Consider the following 21,086-nt stretch of genomic DNA (forward strand, 5'->3'; position numbering starts at 1 on the left):
GCTACTCAGCTCCACTGGCTAGCTAGCCTAGGCTACTCAGCTTCAGGAGGGTGAGAGAGCCTGACTCAAAAGGAAAAGGAGAAAAGGAGTTGTGGGAGACAGTGCCAGAGGAGTGACATTGTGAGGTTACTCTCTGACTTCCACACACATGCACATGTTCGTGTACATAGCAGCCAGCCGGGGCAAGCATCATTTCACTTTTTGTGTGTGCTTGATGTCTTGGGAGCAGCATCTCTGTGGGGTGTTTCAGGTGAACGCCGTTGCCCATCCTTCTCCCCTCCCAGAACGACAGCCACACGTCACATTCATTGTTAGTTATACCTGGAAGACCTAGTCTTTGCCCTCTCTGGGGACACTGAGGGTCTTCCTGAGGTTTTACAGGCAGAGGCAGCTTTGGGGTAACTGATGGTTTTGTCATCTCTGGGGAGACTTGAGACAGCTGGCTGATGCTGGGCTGTTTGTGAGGGGCACAATATCCACACACAAGCCAGGGTATGCTCAGAGAATGGATATGTTCCTCAGAAGCTCTGTTTTCCATTCCTGTGGCTTGGAATGGCTCTGGACCCTGATGGCTATCCCTGTACCCTGATGGCTATCCCTGAACCCCAGTGGCTATCCCTGAACCCCGATGGCTATCCCTGAACCCCGATGGCTATCCCTGAACTCTGATGACTATCCCTGGAGCCATAAGGTGAGCTTTGGACACTTAGTCTGTAGAGCACACCTGCTTAAACCCTGGAAATCTGTTGACTCTACTGTTGTCCCATGTGTATGATGGGGTACACACAGAGGAGGCTGGGAGCATCTATGGGGCCAAGGAACCATGATCAGTAATAACTGTGTCTGCTGCTCCTGGTGTAGGTACCCCCGAGTTCATGGCACCCGAAATGTACGAGGAGCATTACGACGAGTCGGTTGATGTCTACGCTTTCGGGATGTGCATGCTGGAGATGGCCACCTCAGAGTATCCCTATTCGGAGTGCCAGAACGCCGCCCAGATCTATCGCAAGGTCACCTGTGTGAGTCCACTCAGCCACCTTGTTAGTAAGGACAACAGCTTTGGTTAGTCCTGTGGGCAGCTGTGTAAGAAAAGGAGTGAGCATGGGCACCTTCCCCTGGGGACCCCAAGGCTTGCCTGGGTAAGGAGTCTAGCAAAAGTAACAGTGTAGTGCATACTGGTGAGCCCAGAGGCTGTCACCTGCATGGAGCTGGGAGACCCAGGAAGAAGAAAAACTAAGGCTCGAGAGACTGGAACTCTTCTGGGGCCTCCCTCCAGGAAGTGCTGGCTGTCAGGAAGGCCTGTCTTCTTTTTTTTTTTTTTGGTTCTTTTTTTTTTCCGGAGCTGGGGACCGAACCCAGGGCCTTGTGCTTCCTAGGTAAGTGCTCTACCACTGAGCTAAATCCCCAGCCCCCTGAGCTAAATCCCCAGCCCCCCTGTCTTCTTTATTTTAGAATCACAGTTTGTTTTCCTTTTTGCTAAACCATCATCTTAGCCAAGCACATCTCTAGGCGGCTGTCAGCACTGCGCAGCCTGGGAACCTTGGTCCTTGTTTAGCTGTCGCTGTGATTTTTGAGTTGATCCGAAGCCTTCAGCTGTGCAAACAGATTAGGCTGTGCCCCCCTCTCTGTGGTGGCCCCTATGCTGGTGGAACAAACACAGCATCTGAGGTGGAGCAGCTGGGCCAAGGCTCTTCTGGGCTGGTTCTCATGTCATCTTTGTTTTCATGGAGAGGCCCTCAGGGTGTTCCCTGACCTTGGTTATTGTGATCTCCATCGTCCTTCCTGTGACCTCCTCATCCTGGGCAGCCCAGTGGGACCCTGTGCTGCTTGGTCTGTATGCAAGTAGGCCTGGCCCAGGCGACCATGTAGCTCCACTCTGGGCCCACCCACCCAGCTGAGCCCTCTAGCAGACGGTATAGAACTCCTTTTGATGTTAGATCTGAATCATGTCACGTAGTTGCCATGAGCCCCTCCTGTGTGCACTATAGATAGGTGGTGACTGGCAAGAGTCCTCGGCTGGTGGCCTTGCCCAGAAGGCCACACTGGTATAAAGTTACTCCAGGGAGGCAGGGGCTATCTGCCAAGCAGGGTGTTAAAGGCCTGAGAGAACTTGGTGGTATTGCTATGGGGTGTGGAAGAGCATCCGTGGGCTTCAAGCTTGTTCTGTACACAGTAGGTGTCCGTTTGTCCTCTGAGCTGGGAATAGGAAGGAAGGGCATCTTAGGCAGAAGAACTGGATGCACCCCTCATTCTGGCTAGTGGACGGCATGATTCTTCCCTCTTGTCTGTCCCAAGTGGGGATGCAGCAGCCAGGTTCAGCAGGTGTCCTTCTCTCCTTTCTTCCCTCTTGGCATTTTCCTTTAAAACACACAAACAAAAACAAAAACAAACAAACAAAAAATCCCTTTTTAAAGGGGAGGGCTTTTGAAGTCTGAAACTTGCTGAAGGACGGAGCACAGGAGGGTTTAAGCCTTCATATCTTTTATTTTTTAAATTAGTTATGGGGTTGGGGATTTAGCTCAGTGGTAGAGCACTTGCCTAGCAAGCACAAGGCCCTGGGTTCCGTCCCCAGCTCCGTGGGGGGGGGGGGGAGAAAAGAGAGTTAAGAGAGTTAAATCAGTTACTTCCTCCTCCCCCCCTCCCCCCATGCAACAGAGCAGATTAAACCCTGCCAGCTCCTCCCTCTGATCTGAGAGACATCTGTTGGCTTTGAGTGGCTGGTGGTTCCCTCCCCCTCCCAAGTCTCTTCCTGGCCAGTGGCCAGAAGCAGTGACCACAGACAGTGCTCTCAACTCCCCCCGGGAGGGGATGGTATAGGGAAGAAGCCCGGGTGTGGGTGGAAAGGCCTGCCTCTGTGGGAAGTGTGGAATCCACCGTGGGCTGAGGCTCTTCACCAGGACGAGGGGCAGCTTGTATGAGAGACCGTGGGGTCTCTGCCTGCAGGATCTGCAGCCAAGCTGAGGGACGACTTTGTGGATGCTCACTGTGGATCTGAAGCATCCGAGTCTACGGCACAGGGGGAGGCTGTGCTGTATTTGGTGTCTTCATTACAACATGGTGGAGGGCCTTGGCCTGAGTTCGAGGCTGGGGCTGCTTTATACAGTCCCACCATGTCCTCTGTGTCCTCCCTGAGTGAGAGGAACATTGGCTACTGACCCTGTGCTGAAGGGAAGAGCTTAGAGAACGGAGGCTTCCTCCCTGTGCAGGCCATGTGTGGGGCCCACAAGTTACCAAGGTGTCTTCCTCAGTCGAGTCTCCACGTTACTTTGGAGGAAAGGTCTTTTACTGAACCTAGAGCTGTAGAAGTCACCATTTTGTCGAGACTGTCTGGCCAGTGTGTCCTGGGACCTGCCTGACTTCTGCCTTTCCCAGTGCTGGGGTTCCAAGCGCACGGCATCGAACCTGGCAGTGAAGTGAGTGCCGGGCACCAGGTTTATAGGCCCACGTGTTTGCAGTGATCTTTCGACTGCCCGAGCCATCGTTTCAGTCTAAGTCTGTCTTATTCTCCTTCAGTGCTCACCGTCCTGTTGTTCTGGTGGCCTAATTAATATGTGTGTTATGTGCCAGCCTGTACCTCCTTAATGTCACAAATTCAAAGGACAAGGGGACAGAGAGCTGTGCCTCCATTTGTCTCTCTGCTCTATGCCCCGCAGCTTCTGTTGTCTTGTCTTTCAGTCAGCACGTGTGACCTGCGAGGTTTCCATTTCTGGTTGGTTGTATCTATAATTGTATCTATTATGTTCTGGTTTCTTTGTATCTATAATTTCTGCTCATCACCAGAATTTTGGTGACTCCTTCACAGCTGCGATGAGTCTTACCCCTGCCCCCTTGTCTCTAGCTTCCAGCGTGCTCTCATTTCTCTTGCCCGGCCTTTCTGCCCAGTGAGAAGCCCTGTCTTCTCGCCTCCTAGCGTTTCTAGTAGTTTCTGTTTGAGCGGCACATGCTGCACTGTCACGGCCTCCCTGCTCTGTGTAGGTTGTAGCCGTGCCTCAGCCTACAGCTCCTTGATTCTTTGCCCAGATCGGTAGTGCTGTCTCGGTGCTCATCCTGGTTTTAAGCAAAGGCTGGAGGAGAGTGCAGACTTTTAGGATCTTTATCACTCTTCCCTTCCCAGAATTCCCCAGAACACAGCCCCTGCCCTCACCTCAGTGAGGCCCAGGCTCCGATGGGTCCCAGGCCTCAGGCTAGGAATTGCCCTGGGTAGCGAGCTGAGCCGTGGGATACACCAGGGTGTCCACAGTGCCTCCAGCTCTGGGTGGTGCCAGGTAACTTTGTTCTGTTCTCCTCAGGGCATCAAGCCGGCCAGCTTTGAGAAGGTGCATGATCCTGAGATCAAGGAGATCATCGGAGAGTGCATCTGCAAGAACAAAGAGGAGAGGTGAGCCGCAGGCTGTGCTCCGGTGTTCTCCAGCTGATGTTGGTCCAGCTGGCATTTAGGGTGGCATTCTCCATGCAGCCTTCCCAGGTCAGGCAGACGGGCTCAGGCTACGTGACACCAGGCTTGTGAGTTGCTGTGAGCAGTGTAGGGCCCACACCCTTCCCTGGCTCCAGAGACGGGCTCCCCTAATCCAGTCTGAAGTGCTGGGAACGCAGGCCTTTTCTCTGTCCCTCCTTGAATAGCAGGCTGTACACCGTAGTAATGTACTTGTTCCGGTCACATCTTAGCCCACAGATTTCACCTCTGGATCCCTCAGTGGCTCTATAAAGCCAGTTCCTCTTCAAAAACAGAACTGGATGTCCAAGCTGGACAACCAGGAAGCTAGGGATAGCTTGTAGCTTACTGCCCATAAAACAAACTGGGATGCACCCAGCCATCCACATGACATTCTCAGAAGTAGAGAGGGATGGGCAGCCTTCTTTGCCATCAGCATGATGTCCAGAAGAAGCCAGGCTTAGGGCAAAGGATGCTGGGTTGCATTTTCACTAGAGAGCATACCAGACACAGGTTAGGGACCTGTGTTTGGGTACCTGGAAGTGATCGTATAGCAACACCTAGCTGCTAGATGACCTGGCCCCTGGGCAGAGCCTCCTATGGCTGGGTTATGGCTCCAGATCCATAGGTCTAGCAAAGGTTTATCTTCCTATCTGCCCACCTTCATTCTTCCATACCCCTTCTTCCCGAGAGACGTTCTCTACTAACCTCACTGCTGCAGGAACCCTGGGTTCTATTTCCTCTCATCCTCCCCGAGCCAGGAGTCCCTTATGAGGATTGAAGACTCTACCTCAGCGGAGTCTGTTTCTCCTTGCCGAGCAGGTGGCCTGGTACAGAGTGTGGTTTCTCTTTGTAATTGGGGTAGGAAGCAGTCTTAGAGCACAGTGCAATGAGCGCGTTTCAGGTTATAATCGCTCAGCGTCTCCCGGGAGTTAGGGAATGCTAGTGTGCACACCTGTGTCCTACCCTTGCGGGCAGAGCCTGCCAACCGGAAACGAAGGGCGAGAACTTCCTAGCATAACCTGCACAGTGTGCTGGGCGGTGACCTGATGCCGTGCCTGTAGATGGGTCTGGAACCCCCTTGTCCCTTGAGCCCTGCCTGGGAGCCACTCTCCCTCCAGGTACGAGATTAAGGACCTGCTGAGCCACGCCTTCTTCGCGGAAGACACGGGCGTCCGGGTGGAACTTGCAGAGGAGGACCATGGCAGGAAGTCTACCATAGCCCTGCGGCTTTGGGTAGAAGACCCCAAGAAGCTGAAGGGCAAGCCCAAAGACAATGGAGCGATAGAGTTTACCTTTGACCTGGAGAAGGAGACCCCCGACGAGGTGGCCCAAGAAATGGTAAGTAATGTACACAAAAAGGGGCCCAGACTACCCAGCGGCCAGTTTGGGTTAATAAAAAAAAAATCACAAATCGATTGCTTTTCCAGAAGTGGACTTACCCCAGAGGGATGGTAGGGGCGCGGGAGGCTCAGGGGCAGTAACGAGGGAGGCGGTCTCTCCTGTGGGGTTCAGTGTGTACAGTGGCATGAGGGTGAGGAATTGAGCTTGCACAGGACCTAGGAATCAAGCATCATCGGGGCACATTAGGGAAGGAATCCAGTGGGAAAGTGGGGAGAGGGAAGGGCCTTGCTTGCCTTAACCAAACTCGTGCCAGTCTCGCCGCCGCAGGGCTGCGGCTTTGAACATGAGATGCGCCTCTCCTTCTTTGGACATCTCTCATGTTGTTTTGGACTCTGGTACTTCACCATCTTGAAAGGTTATGGACGAGCACAGGTGTGCCCCACTTCCTGTCTGTGGTGAGCAGGGTGACCCTTTCCTGCTTGAGATATCAGATTGGGCCTCAGGAGGAGACACTGAGCCCACTGGGGTAACAGGGTAGGAGAAGGAGCAGAACAACCCTTCCACAGCAAGGAGTGGCCCAGGCCTATGCGCTGGTCCAGGCCCTGCAGCACCACTGTAAGGTCCTAGCATCTAAGAGAATAGCCACGGCATAGGCATTTCTAGAGCCTGGATGCCATACTGGATTATTCTACTCAGTTTTCTAGGCCAACACCATCAAAATTAGTAGAGGTGACTTACAAGTGCCTACTAAAATTTAATAAATTTAAATTTTAATTAAGTGTAAAACTTAGTCTCACTGGCCACATTTCAAGGGTTCAGTGCCATCGGAGGTGAGTGACTCTTGAACAACATGGGCATTTTCATTACAAACTTGTTCTACTGACATGCTACTCAGGGTCTGAGGGAAGGGGTGTGTGTGTGTGTGTGTGTGTGTGTGTGTGTGTGTGTCTGTGTGTGTGTGTGTGTGTCTGTGTGTGTGTGTGTCTGTGTGTGTCTGTGTCTGTGTGTGTCTGTGTGTGTGTGTCTGTGTGTGTGTGTCTCTCTCTGTGTGTCTGTGTGTATGTATCTGTGTCTGTCCCCATACCACAGGGGACAGGAGTTCAGAAAGGCCCTCCATGTTGCAGTGAAGAGGGTGGCAAATTGAAGTCAGGATGCTGCTAATATCTAGAGGGAAGATAGCAGACACGAGCCAACAGCTCATCTGAGGTGGCAGCCTGACCCATGGTTGTCACACAAGTGTTGTCCTTTCAAATTTATTTTAAAATAAACAGTTTTCTTTGTTGTTGTTTTTTTTTTTCCTGGTGGTACTGGGGACTAAGCCCAGAGCCGCTCTACCACTAAAGTGTATCTCAGTCCTCTCTCTAATTTTACTCCCCCCACCACCACCAGTGCTAGGGATTAAACCCGGGGCCTTAGACATTCTAGGCAAGTATTCTACTACATTCACAGCCCTGTCTTTTGACATTTTATTTTGAGACCCTTCTCACTAAGTTGTCTAGGCTGGCCTTGAACTCACCCTGTATCCTAGAGAAGCCTAGAGTTTTGATGCTTTTGTCTCAACTTCCCAAGAAGCTGGGATAATAGGCCTGCAACTACTATACCCAATTCCTCAATGAGCTTTTCACTGGATAGAACACATTTGTTGAAAATATAAGTCCCAAGTGCATGGCATGGTGTGTTCCTTGGTTCTTCAGACAGAAGTGGACTTGTCCCTGTAGGGCTGGGTAGTGATGCCTTGGCCTGTGCGAGTCCTCATAGCCGGAAGAGAGGGGCTCCATGAGCCTTGTGTTGGTTCCCTCTTTTTTTTTTTTAAAGATTTATTCATTTATTATATATAAGTACACTGTAGCTGTCTTCAGATACACCAGAAGAGAGCATCGGATCTCTTTACAGATGGTTGTGAGCCACCATGTGGTTGCTGGGAATTGAACTCAGGACCTCTGGAAGAGCAGTCAATGCTCTTAACCACTGAGCCATCTCTCCAGCCCGTGTTGGTTCCCTCTTAAGACCAAGCCATGTCTACAACATGTGGCCCACAGCACATGGTGGGCAAGGGTAAATTTTCGCAGAGGTCAGTGCCAGAAGGGAGGAGCCGCCTGGCAGCACGGCCTCAGCATCCACAACTCCTAGGGAGCTGAGGTAGAAAGGAAATACTCGGTGGCCTTAGGTCCCGCTAGGGTAAGATTGCTAAGTGGTCCTGATGCCCGAGCTACAGGATAGAGTGATCTTGGTGAACCCTCTCTCCATGGCCTTCTGAAGTACAGCTGAGTGCAGGGCCTCACTTCCAGCTTCCTGGGGGGGGGGGGGGACATCCACGGGCTGCCAGTGTGCTCCCCAGGGCTGTCTTCCCTGCGCAGCAGTTGTGTGTGACACAATAAGGCTGAGGATGGATGTGACATGCTGTTGCTGGGCGAGAGTCTAGGCTGGCTTCTCTGGGGGCGGCCGTATCATCATCCCAAGACCCACAAAGTGGCCAGGTGACCAGGCTGACCCACTTTCACAAAGCTTGCTTCCAACCCCATCTCAGCCAGAAGAGCTTCTGCTCTGAACACCTCCCCTGGGGGCTCTTTAGCTCCGTGCTTCTCGGAGGGCCCCCACGGCTCACAGTGGAAGCCATGACTGTACGTGGTACACGGTGTGCTTTTCCAATTCAGTCATCAAGAGCGACCGTGTATGCATTCGGCTGGTTACCAGCACACACTGCTGTTCGCTGATGTTAACAGCCGTGTCTCCATACTTTTTTATTACGAACAGTAAACATTGTGTGAGGTACAGACAGTGGTGTAGCCGCTGAAGTTCAGTGTCAACCGCTTCCTGAGAGCGTGTTGTGGACACTGTGCTGGTCATTGGTACGGGGTCTGGGGAAATCCCAGAACTGGGAAGGAGGAATCTTGGGAGGAGGGAGAGTCTCCTGATCTCAGTTGAATGAGTCCTGGGGAAGCCTCACCGTACTGGGCTCATAAGGAGAGTGTTGGAGCTTCCAGAGGGTAAGAATGGGGATTATGGTTGGTCATTGTGGTTTTAACATGGCAGAATCTCTTCGTGTAATATAACATTCTTGCCATCTTAGGGTTTTATTGCTATGAAGAGACACCATGGCCAGGGCAACTCTTATAAAGGAAAATGTTTACTTGAGGCTGACTTACAATTCAGAGCTTTAGTTCATCATCATAATGGTGGGAGCATGGCAGCATCCAGGCAGCCATAGTGCCGGAGAAGGAGCTGAGAGTTCTACATCCTGATCCGAAGGCAACAAAAGGGGGTTGTGTACCATACTCGGAATAGCTTGATCACAGGAGACCTCAAAACCCACCCTCACAGCAACACACTTCCTCCAGCAAGGTCATACCTGCTCCAACAAGGCCACATCTCCTGATAGTGCCACTCCCTCTGGGCAATTCAACACATGAGTCTCTGGGATCCATACCTATTCCAACCGCCATACTTGCCTTCATAAATGAGGCCAGGGCTGCACTACAGAAGTGATTCAGCCTGCTCTGCACCGGGCCAGGTAGGGCATGAGGGATGTGGGAGCCCAGCGTCGGGATCAGTGGCTACAGGATGGGTAAGATGTGGTAAGGGGGTGTTGGGCCCAGCGTGAGTGCTTGCATCCTGAGTGCTGCTTTCAGGGTGAGGCTCAGTATCCCTGACAGGGAGATTCTGAGTGTCTGGCTTCATCCAGACCTCAGCTGCCCGGTTTGATTTCAGTTCCCTGAAAGGCTCAGTGTCCTAAACCCAAGCACACCCTTCGCACCCTCCCTGGATGTTACTTAACTGATTCTTAAGTATTTGACACCCAAGGCTCTACCCTACCTCTGCTTGTCATAGGGAAGAGAAGGACAGGGCTTCCTGCAGGGTAGGGCCATCGTAGGTGAGTCACCTCAGCTGGTCCCTGCTATTTGGCTGAACTCCCAGGCTATGTCCCTGAGTCAGTTCTAGGGAAGTCCTGGGCCCAGCACCCTCCCCTGAATCTCTCCTCTTCCTTCCCACCTTCTCCTCTTACCTCTCTTTTGCACTTTCTTTCCATTATGAGGCCTATCGTCCATGAAAGGGTCATCCGTGTAGAAAGGACATGACTTGTGTCTTCTTAAAGAATAATAATAAGTATCAGATGATAGTGGTACACACACACACACACACCTTTAATCCCAGCGCTTAGGAGGCAGAGGTAGGAGAATCTCTGAGTTCAAGACCAGCCTGGTCTACAGAGCAGGTTCCAAAACAGCTGGAGCTACACAGAGAAACCCTGTCTCAAAAATCCAAACAATGATGATGATGATGATGATGATGATGATGATGATGATGATGATGATGATGATAGTAATACCACCAATGTGATTCCCACTCTGCCAAGCTCAGTTACCACACATGGCAAATTGAAAGCCCCCCCCCCCCCGTTCTCCCTGTGAGGGCTCTCTTTTGTGAGCAGCCACACACATCTCATAGCTCTGCCATTCTCTGACAGAGCCTCAGAATGGGCTCTGGGTCCCAGGAGGCCTGTCAAGGTTCCGTCTTTGCCCTTCTACATCTTGTATATTAGAGACTTCCCAGTCATACTGTCTAGGTCATCAGCCCTTCCCTGGGCCTAGGCTATAGTAGGAGTCACTGTCTGGCAAGACCCTAGACTCCTGAGGCTACAGAAATGTGAGGTGCCACAGACACCCTAGAATCCAGATGAGACCCTCTGGACCCACCTAGAAGGGGATGAGGATGAAGTTGGATTGTAGGGGGCAGATGCAGGTCAGCGTGGCAGAGTGAGGTTAAACAAGGCAGGTTCTGTATGGTCCTGCACTGCAGGAAGTTAGGCCCATCCTGGGGATGGCTGAAGCATTACAGAAAGTGGGAATAACCATAGTGTGTGTGCAAGGTGGTTGGGTAGGCCTTGCCCAGGAGAGTCATGGAGCCTTAGGACAAGCATCCTGCAAATGGCAGAAATAGCCAACTGTCTTTAATGTGGACGGAGGTCACCTGAGACCTGAAGGACGTCCCTGACCATGTGGTTGTGCTTGGGCCACCTTTGTAGACCTCTCCTAGGATTAGTGATAATTACTACACCTGCCTGGGGCCACTCATTCTAGGCAACAACTGACTTGGGTCAGTCCTGGTCCTTCTTTCTCTGGAAAGAGCCTGCTCCAGGTTGTAAGGACAGAAAAAGACCCTTCTCTGGTCTTCTCCTGGGGTGAGGAATGTCCTGCTGGTGGGAAGTTTCCCCACCAAGGTGGTGGCTGAACCGCAGGCCCCCATGTGCCAGTAGGCAGATCCCACAGAAGATTCTGTGTCCTCTGGCCCCCCTCGCCTGACGCTCTCCTTGGCCACATGCCCAGCTTATGATCTGGCAGTCAGCAAGGCCTTCACCTGGGAGATTTCCGTGGGGGATCTTTCCGACAAGCGGAGTTGTCTCTCATAATAAACTGCTTTGAAATGATCTGGACAACCCCCCTGGGCAGTTGGACGGTGTTACAGAGAGCAGCTCCCACCCCCACCACATCCTATTTTGAGTGTGAGCTGCTTGCTGCCTAGCACCCTTCACCCTGAGTACATTCCTGTCTGTTATTTCCTATGCACCAGAATCAAAAATGCCATCAGTATGCCACCGCCATTCCTCGGGACCCTTGGGTTCTTGGTGTCCAAGCACTAGGCCACTATCACAGGACTCCCAGGCATTTCAGTCCTCTGTCTTCTGTGGCCTGACACTTGGGAAGAGCTCAGATGCCCCTTTGGGGGTAGGCGGGTAGGCAATGCTTTCTCAGGACTCTCACAGAAGGGGCCACTTTGTCACCGTGGCCTGCCTGGGGTGCTGTTTCTGTTCATCCCATTGTGTCGAGTACTTGCTCTGAGACAACACAGCACAGTTCTTTTTAGCTGTGCCTATTTTCACAGCAGATTACCCCGGCCATAGCGCCCAGATGCTCATTCAAGTTGGGGGAAAGGGATGACTTACAGCCTCTCATGAGGTACAGTCAGTCAGGGCTGGCAGACCATGTAGCAGAGGACCTGAGTCTCTGTGGAGAATAGCTCATGATGTGATCTCACCCAGCACAGTAATGCCTGAGAGAAACGGGGTGTGTGTTGGCGGGAGTGATAAGGGGAGACTCAGATGCACAGAGCAGTCATGGAAAGGAAGAAATAGAAGGCTGAGGGGACCCTTCATACCTCCCAACCTGATTCCATGGGGTACCCTGCCCCTCTTGTCCTCACGTGTGGTCTGCAAACTGCTTATGCAGACTGCATGCCGGGATTTAAAGCATCACCGTGTTGCCACTCATTCTGGTGTTCTGATGGTCCTGGATTTGCCCCAGTACCAGCTCCCGTGTCATTCTGCACGTCCCTGTCCTTCCCTGAGTGTGTCCAGGCAGTTCTGGCTTATCTTCCTTCTTCTCCTGCCCGGCCCTGAGCCCTTGAGCAGTGGCAGCTCTGGTTTCCTGTGACCTACTGTGGACCTTGTTTCAGGACCTAAAGGTCAGATACAGCATGGAGACAAGTTAGCTGCCCACTCACCTACAAGGCCATCCGTGCGCCTCTGGGTTCATGGCTATTTTACTAATAGTCAGGGACTCTGTGGTACCAGGGTCCATTCCACAGCCAAGACCAGCCTGGTCTACATAGTGAGTTCATGCCAGCTAGGGATGAACAGTGAAACCTGGCCTTTTTCTTTTTAATATCTGTTATTTCTTTCTTTAAAAAAAAGATTTATTTTTAGATTATGTGTATTGGGGGGTGGGGTAGTGGTCGTGGTAATAGACACAGTTGTGCAGTGCTCACAGAGTCCAGAAGAGGGTGTGGATCCCCTAGAGCTAGAATTACTAACTGGTGGTTGTGAGCCACCTATCATGGGTGCTGGTGATAGATCTCTAGCTTTCCTAACCACTAAGCATCCCTGCTCAGTTTTCTTAGAACCATAGTCTTCATGAGGGAAAGGGATTTAATCCCAGCTTTTTGTGAGTCCTAGTCAGCTCCTGCAGTTCGACCGTAATAGGGGGTCTGTCTCAGGAAGTGGCTTTGCCACAGAAGTTCCCAGTGAGCTCGCTGTGTTTCCCTGGAGGTCCTGAAATGCTCTGCTGATAAAGGGAGCTTAGGATCTTGTCAGGCCCAAGTGTTCCCCATACTGCTTTACAATGACCGAATGGGCCTCCTCCTTCCCGGATGGTCGGGTTTACAGGATCATTGAATACCTGCTGGACGTGAGCTGCCATCCCACAAACCGGAGCCTGTAAATGTCCAAGAGTGAAGATCCTGAGGTGGCTAAGGAGACAGACCTGAGGGCTAGGGCAGGGGTGATCGTAAGCAGTAGGATGTGTCTGACTGTGTATGGGATGCATGCAGGATGGTTGATCCCCAAGACACTTGACCATGTGTCTGCCTTCGCAGATTGATTCCGGATTTTTCCATGAGAGTGATGTGAAGATTGTGGCCAAGTCCATCCGGGACCGGGTAGCACTCATTCAATGGCGTCGTGAGAGGATCTGGCCTGCACTGCAGTCTCAGGAGCCAAAGGACACAGGCAGCCCTGACAAGGCCAGGGGTCTGCCAGCACCCCTGCAGGTCCAGGTGACCTACCATGCACAGAGCGGGCAGCCTGGACAGCCAGAACCTGAGGAGCCTGAGGCGGACCAGCATCTCCTGCCCCCTACCTTGCCAGCTAGCGTTACCTCCTTAGCCTGTGAGTATATGGCATGGGGTCACCGTGGGCAGCTGTGTTCTTTCTCCCATCCCTACCAGCATAAACAGTTTTAGGGCAAAGCAAAACAGAGTCCTCACCTTTTATTATAGCACTCTGTGAGAAAGGCAGGTTCTCAGGGAGCTCCTGCCTGTCCTCAGGTGGCTGGGTTGTTGCTTCCAGCTGTAAGTGGTTCCCTGAAGCTTTGTCTAGGCTTTGGTCTCCTGTTCCAGGCTCACTTCCTGCTAGCTACCTTGTGCCAGGGCACATGGTGATCTTTTAAGAGAGTGTGTCCTGGGGTTATAGGGCTAGCAGATGGCCCCCAGGTGCTAGGACACATGTCCCGATTCCTTAGCCAGTCCAGGCTCGTTCCCACCCTCTACCCTGCAGGATGATTGTTTCAGGAAAAGGATTGTGCTCCCCCTGCGTTCCCCCAGTGACTTGTGATCAGAGGGTTAAGGAGCGCTGGAGTCCGGCTTCCCGAGTCACGTTCTTGACCTTGTAGGGTCTGAGGGAGCAATTTTCGCCTGTGGCTCTGTGGACTGGTAGCGGGTTCTTTATTCTTTCTTAGAGGAGCAGTCCTGGCCTCATGGAGGCATACAAAGGCTAAGGGGAGTACCATTGCCCAGTCTCTGGGGGTGGGGCCGGGGTGGGGAACGACTGTGCAGGGGACCAAGTGGTGGCTGTCTTGGCTTGGAGTGTTTATCACCGGGATTGTCCATCTCTGCCTCTGTTCTCAGTAGAAACCTCTGAGAGCGTTTGTCCACTTTCAAAGGGTTGTTTCTCTCGGGGTGGATTGGATGCAGGCTTCACCAGAGGCCATCCTGAGAGGCTCCAGTAAGTTTCAGGATAGGCAGCCAGTGTCCTTTTCACCTTCTATGTCTGAAACTTCAGCAATGAGCTGAGGCAGGAGACATGGCTTTGCCCACTCTGAGAACCAGCCTGGAACAGATCAGCAGGGCCCAGTGACCTGCCCAGACCAATATTCGAGGCTGTTCATGTGGAAAGACTGAGGCCCTGTTTATTTAATATGCAGCCCCCTTCGTTCCGACTCAAACAGAGTCGTCCAAGAAGACTTACTTACATGCAAATGAGCGGCCCTCACTTTGAAGTCCTTTGCCCACGGTTTGTTTCACCCCACGCTGAGCTCTGTGCGCTGTACTTCGGAGAGATCCAGCTTGAGACCTAAAAACAATGTCCCCATTGTGGTCAGATGCTGAAGGTCATGGCGACCCAATGTGGAAGTGTCCCATAGAGATGGAGGGTAGGCGATCAGTTCATGTCAAGCGTAGGAATTCTCTGCCAACAGACCACCCTTCCTAAGTGGCTTGGGACACAGAGGGGGCTCAGCACTGAGGCCATATGTGTGACTTTGCAAAGGGATTCCGCTCACTTACTGTATTTTCTTTAAAATAGATGATACAGTCATATTTTTCAGAATTTTAAACCCCTAAGGGTGTTCAGGAAAATCACTTGTCCTCCCAGAGGCTGCAGATGTTGCCACGTCTTTTAACTGTTCTTCCATGGGTCTATATGTGCCCATCTACATGTGGACACACACACACACACACACACACACACACACACACACAGAGCATATATGTACAGGTGCATACCCAGTGTACATACCCTTACATGAGAGAATCCATGGACGTAAAGACCCACACATATATCGTATGTCATACTTACCCCTGTACTCACATGGACATACGTATACACACATTCACACATGCATGCACCTCCACACATGGGACTGTATATGTGGAGATGTATATATGAATATACTCACTGGCTGCTGGTGGTGGTGCCTGCTATTAATCCCAGCACTCAGGAGGCAGAGGCAGTCAGATCTCTGAGTTCGAGGACAGCCTGGTCTACAAAGTGAGTTCCAGGACAGCCAGGGCTATACAGAGAAACCCTGTCTCTAAAAACTACATATATAAATATAAATATATATAAATATATTTAGCAATGGGCAGCATCCTCAAATGCCCTTCTGCACGCTGCTCTGCCTTTTGTCTTCATTTTCTCACCAGCTGTGAGAGTTTTACAGTGGCCGGTAAAGACTCCAGATCACACATTGCCCACACAGGATCACAGAGCACACATTCGTGTTGGGCAATACCACACCACATCAGCTTTCACGATTCTTCCCCAGCAGTCCCAACTGACCGGAGCAGGTGGCTTCTGCTGCCACATGTTGAGGACCAAGACAGCACAACTAATGTGTGGGTGTGTGTAGGGGGGTAAACCAAGTGAAATTGTAATTAAACATGTAATCTATACAAGTTACTTGCACTATTTCAAGTGTCACACACGTCTGGAGCTGTGCCTCTTGAGTCTTGTTAGTGGGAGGACCTCCTTCTTCTTCCCCACCTCCCTCTCCCCCTGCGTTCTCTCCCTCTCCCCTCCCTCCCGACCATGTAGGTAGAAGTGGTCGCTCTAATGAACCGTTGGCTCATTTAAAACCAGAGCTGCCTGTGTAATTGGTTTTGCACAATTAAACCTCAGCATTCCTTGTCTTCTTAGGTTAAGATCACTCTTTGGAAAGATTGTTAGTGCAGAACCATCAGGACTTTCCCCACACTTGGCTTGAGTTATCCGTGGACAGAGTACTCACTCTGAAGCACGGCCCCCGTGAAAATAGCTTGGTGTTTTGGTGGCGAGCTTTAAAGCCTGTGGCTTTTGGAAGCTGTAAGCCATAACCTCAAAGCGCTGTTTCAGATGGGTTTCCGGTTTTCATTCACTGGCTGACCATGTGGGCAGGCTGCCTTGCCAAGTACCGTCAGAGCAGGGCAGCCTCGACACCTGCAAACCAGAGTGGGCAGGAATGATGGGGCTAGCCAACCTTGCCTCTCCTGGCATCAGACCGTGTTGGGATCACAGGTGTGACTCCCCCCCCCCCCCCCCCCGCTGCTGGTAGCAGGTCTAACAGTTTAAACAGTCTTCCTGAAAACAACCCAGATGGTCTTGCAGAAGAAATTTAGGAACAAGCCACTATACTCGCCTGCAGTATCAGGGATGCGGCATTTGGCGGTGTCCACACTAAGTCCTACCTTTGTCCTCCCCAGCGGACAGCACCTTTGACAGTGGCCAGGGCTCTACCGTGTACTCGGACTCCCAGAGCAGCCAGCATAGCATGGTGCTCAGCTCCCTCGTGGACACAGCTCCAACCCCAGCCTCGTGCGTATGCAGCCCCCCTGTGAGTGAGGGGCCCGGCTTGACACACAGCCTGCCTAAACTAGGGGCCTTCCAGCAGCCAGCCGCTGTGGTAAGTTGAGAACCACCCCTGCTCTTTTCTCTTGGCCTCTTGTCTAGACTGTGCTAAGTATGGTCAGTTCCCAGCCACGTCTCCTTGGGTATCTTGAGGGCCATCTTTGCTGGGATATGTAGAACTATGTAGGCTGAGGAGGACTCCTGGATAGACAATGTGGAGTGTCTGGGAACAGACTTTAGGGTATTGTTAGGGAACTATGATAGAACCAACCAGCCTTATCCTAGGTTGTCACCCATGCCACTCAGGTGCATGATGCGGGCACATTGGGATTCTTTCTAGTCTATCCCAGTGATCACAGGACTGTATCCATTGTGATAATGGGGCTTTGAATTATTATTATTATTATTATTATTATTATTATTATTATTATTACTATTATTATTTTGGCTTTTTGAGACAGGGTTTCCCTGTGTAGCCCTAGCTGTCTTGGAACTCACTCAGTAGACCAGATCCACCTGTCTCTGCCTCCCAAGGGCTAGGATCAAAGGTCTGTACCACCAGCAGCTGGAGCTCGGGATTTTTACCACTGCCCAGCCTGCTAGGGAATACCCAAGACTCCCTGGCATATCTCCCGCAGGTAGCAGCAGCTGTAATAAGTCAGGGGGATGAAAATGGGGTTGGAGCAGGGGGGCATTTTCAGTATTTGTAGAAGGCAAGAGAGGCTGCTAAAACTCCTGATAGGCAGTGCTTGATCTGGGAAGTGGATCATGAGGGAGGGGTCAGGCAGAGCCTGTTATTCTGTGTTTGTGTATGTGGTGTGTGCATGTGCACACACCCTCGCATGTACACATGGAGACAAGAGACCCGTGTCAAGAGTCTGTACCTTATTTTTTTCAGACTGGGTCTCTCACTGAATTTGGAGCTCCCTGGCTAGCCAGCAGGCCTCTAGGATGCTCCCTGCCCCTTGCCTCCCACCACCGAGAGTACAGGTGTGCTCTGGATTCAAGCTCAAGTCCTTGTGCTTGCATTGCAAGCCCTGTGATTTCTGCCTTTTCTCTAAACATTGAAGAAAATGCTTGTTTCACACTCCTTAGCGCAGCTGAGTCCTCAGAGGAAGGTTTAGGACCAAGGGTGGGCTGCACCATGTTGGTAGCCTCTGTTGTCACAGTCTTGGGCTTCTGTGGTAGCTTCTTGGCGCTGGCTGAACTCTGCTGTGTGGCCTTTGTCCTCTGAGCACACAGGTTTTCTTCTCCATGTCCACATAGAGTCGAGCAATTAGAAAAGGCCCTGCAAGCCTTTTGGAAAAGCAGTCGACACTGGATTGTGTATGCCTCTGCTTCCCTGAGCCCCAGGATTTGCTGCGATGCACACATTGGCAATTTTATTCATTTAACAAAATGAAATGAGGTTTGGTTTTAAATGGCCAGAAGACCTCATATAAAAGGACTTGCTACTCCAGAGGCTTGTTCTTACAAGGTTGCCTAGCTGGGGTGGAGCCAAAATGTCCTGCCTGCCTCTCTCATACCTTCCAATCACGGTTAGGGCTGCCTTGGGCCGTGGAATGTACTGTGCGCCCTGATCCTCACCTTGCCCCTTCTGTCCTATGGGTCTTTATTGATTCAGTCAGTGTCACCCTCTACATGTAAATCAGGTGACTGGGCAGAGACCAGAGCTATAGTTTGGGGCCAGAGCACTTTGCCCTCTTTCCCTGCCTCCCGACATAAAGGTAACTTAGGCAGGAAAGATGGCTGTGCTGTGGACAGTACATCCTGACCTCTCCGTATTTCTCCGGGATTCAGTGGGGGAAATGCGCAGGAAAGAGGAGGAGTGGGAGGGAGAGGATGAAATGGAGGACCACCAGAGGTCAAGGATCACCAGGCCCTGCCGTCGCTTCTGAGACACATACAGTAGCCCAGTGTGTCCCGGCCTGGTCGAGTTGGGGCCAGCTCACCTGTCCATGGTTTTAGGTAAATCCCACGTTGAGACTTGATCCCAAATACACCTACTCCCCCACATTCTTACCTAGAGCACCAGGAAAGGAGAAGCCAGGGGATGTTTTGGAGATCCCTACTCCTCTGCCACCCAGCTATGTCCCAGAGAAGTCTGCTGAAGGGTGGTGGACATCAATCCATCCTCTGAACCCTGAACTCGTGTTCAGAGGTGCTCCCCCACAGACATTCCTCCGCCAACACCCTCCCTGTTGTAAACTATGGAGAAAGGTTTTCTCATGAGTGCTATGTACCCTCTCTCTGCAGAGTGAAGATACTTAGAGCCAAACATAGTAATACAGGACTGCAGAGGACCTGGTTTGATTCCCAGTACTCACATGGTGGCTTATAACTGTCTGTAACTCTAGTGCCATGGGGTCTGATGTCTGCTTCTGGCCTCCTCAGGTTACCAGGCATGCATGTGACACATAAATATAGACATGCAGGCCAAACACCAGGCCCATGAATTTTTTTAAATATCAAACAAAAACAAAGAACCCTGCAAAATATTGACAAAGTAGCAACAACTGTCAGCCTCAGCATCCTTGGACTGCTTTCCTGTCCTTTTGCTGGCTCCGTGCACTGGTGTCCTCCCTGTGTATGACTCTGTTTCTGTCCCCTAGTGGCTAAGTCTGAGGCCCTTTCCTTACCAAGGGTTTCATTGTGCTAGCTCTGCTCCCATTTGTGTGCTGGTACCTTCCCCATAGCCGCAGGCTACGTGTTCATATCTCTCCACAACATGAACTATCTATAGGGACTCGTCCTCTTTGTCTAGATCATGTCTGTAATAAGCTGGCCACAGCTTGTATCCTAAAGAGTCTGTCTACGGTGCTGGTGATCTTTTTACACAGTTGAGTAATGCTCCATGGGGCTTACGTTCTAGAACATCCCTGACTGGGAGCTGTGGCCACATGTGGCCTTTCAGTGTTGTCGATGGTGTTGCAGGGCCACCACACTTGGCTTCCACTGAGTTGCCTTCCTCAGAACAATGTTCCTGGTGGGGAGGGGGCTGGACACAGGGAAAAGAAGGGCCAAGAGTAGCCGCTGAATGTAGCCTCCGCATCCTCTGCAGCCTGGCCTATCAGTGGGCCCTGTGCCACCCCCTGCCCGCCCTCCACTCCTCCAGCAGCATTTTCCAGAGCCTTCCATGAGCTTCACCCCTGTGCTGCCACCACCCAGCACCCCTGTGCCCACGGGCCCAAGCCAGCCAGCACCCCCAGTTCAGCAGGTCAGTGAACCACTTCATTTTATCTCCTTAAATGGGGGAGGTCTGTAGTTCGTAATGCACGGCCTGCTGATGGAAGACTGCTCACCCGTAATGTTTTCTGGGAGCCAGTTCCAAATTAGCAGGAGTGTGGGGATCTACGTGTGTTTGTGTGAACTGTATGTAGGCACACGTTATGAGTGTGTGTGTGTGTGTGTGCACGTGCGTGTGTGTTGTGTGTGAAAACATAACAGTCTTGAAATTATGCGGGTGTGTATATGTGACCCTGTGCGTGTGAATCTGAGTGTGCATCATGTGGGGAGCGTCTGTGTAGGTGAGCATGTGCGAGCATGTGCAAGGGGCACTGGATTTCTTCTGTGTCGGAACACAAGGCTTCCTTCTCTTCCTCCAGCCTCTTCCAATGGCCCAGCCACCTACCCTGCCGCAGGTCCTGGCCCCACAGCCCATGGGCACTGTCCAGCCAGTGCCCTCTCATTTGCCTCCATACCTGGCTCCAACCTCCCAGGTAGTGGCCCCTGCTCAGCTGAAGCCTCTCCAGATGCCACAGCCACCTCTACAACCTCTTGCTCAAGTCCCTCCGCAGGTACCTCTGGCCCACGGCCTGCTCCCCTGGGGTGAGGTTCCACACCATGGGCTGGGTCTGTCCATGCGTGTCACCAGGAGCTTTGGCTAGGGAGATAGATAGAGCAGCATGGTATCGTACCTTGTGCATTGTAGGTCTCATGCTTAGGACCCCTGTGACTAACAGATCAGGGCAGGGACCAGGGCATAGCCTCTTTTGTCTGGTTTACCTCTCTCCCAGGCTGAGATCCCTCTGGCTGTGAGTGATGTAGATGGGGGGGTCCCTGAAAGAGTGAGTGAGGCAGCTGTCATCACATTATTACTGGGTTGCTAACCAGGATGGGAAAGGGTTGGTCCAAGCCAAGGACGAGGCTCTCTCTGTAGCGACTGGGTGAGCATAGTGGCTGTCTGCTTGCTTTGGATGATTGTCCTGCAGGGCTCCAAGAAGCCAGCTGAGACTGGCTCCTAGAGGAGCGTTTGTCATTGCGGGTGTCATTTAACTGCTTGTCACTTGCAGCACAGCGGGTTTGTTTCGTGTGCCCTCATCATTGCACAGAGGTGTAGTTAACATGATACTTGTGAGCAAGCAGACGAAGCACTACTCAGGGGAGTGGCTGTGGAGGCCAACGTGTTTAACCCTCCAGGTCAGGTACAACCTGATA

The 21,086-nt window shown here is 51.8% G+C and overlaps 1 protein-coding gene across 50 annotated transcripts in view; it reads left to right on the top strand.

Moving 5' to 3' along the window:
* Window positions 1-21,086, top strand: part of Wnk2 (WNK lysine deficient protein kinase 2) — a 109,366-nt gene that overhangs the window by 49,420 nt on the left and 38,860 nt on the right. For all 50 annotated transcript variants that reach the window (NM_001443931.1, XM_087590433.1, XM_087590440.1 and 47 more), the window contains 7 exon segments: window positions 862-1,019; window positions 4,290-4,378; window positions 5,554-5,773; window positions 13,145-13,436; window positions 16,505-16,704; window positions 19,711-19,866; window positions 20,255-20,446. In NM_001443931.1, coding sequence (NP_001430860.1) covers window positions 862-1,019; window positions 4,290-4,378; window positions 5,554-5,773; window positions 13,145-13,436; window positions 16,505-16,704; window positions 19,711-19,866; window positions 20,255-20,446 — 1,307 coding nt within the window.

The sequence above is a fragment of the Rattus norvegicus genome, chromosome 17 (assembly GCF_021556685.1).
Source record: "Rattus norvegicus strain SHRSP/BbbUtx chromosome 17, alternate assembly SHRSP_T2T, whole genome shotgun sequence".
NCBI classification, from domain to species: Eukaryota; Metazoa; Chordata; class Mammalia; order Rodentia; family Muridae; genus Rattus; species Rattus norvegicus.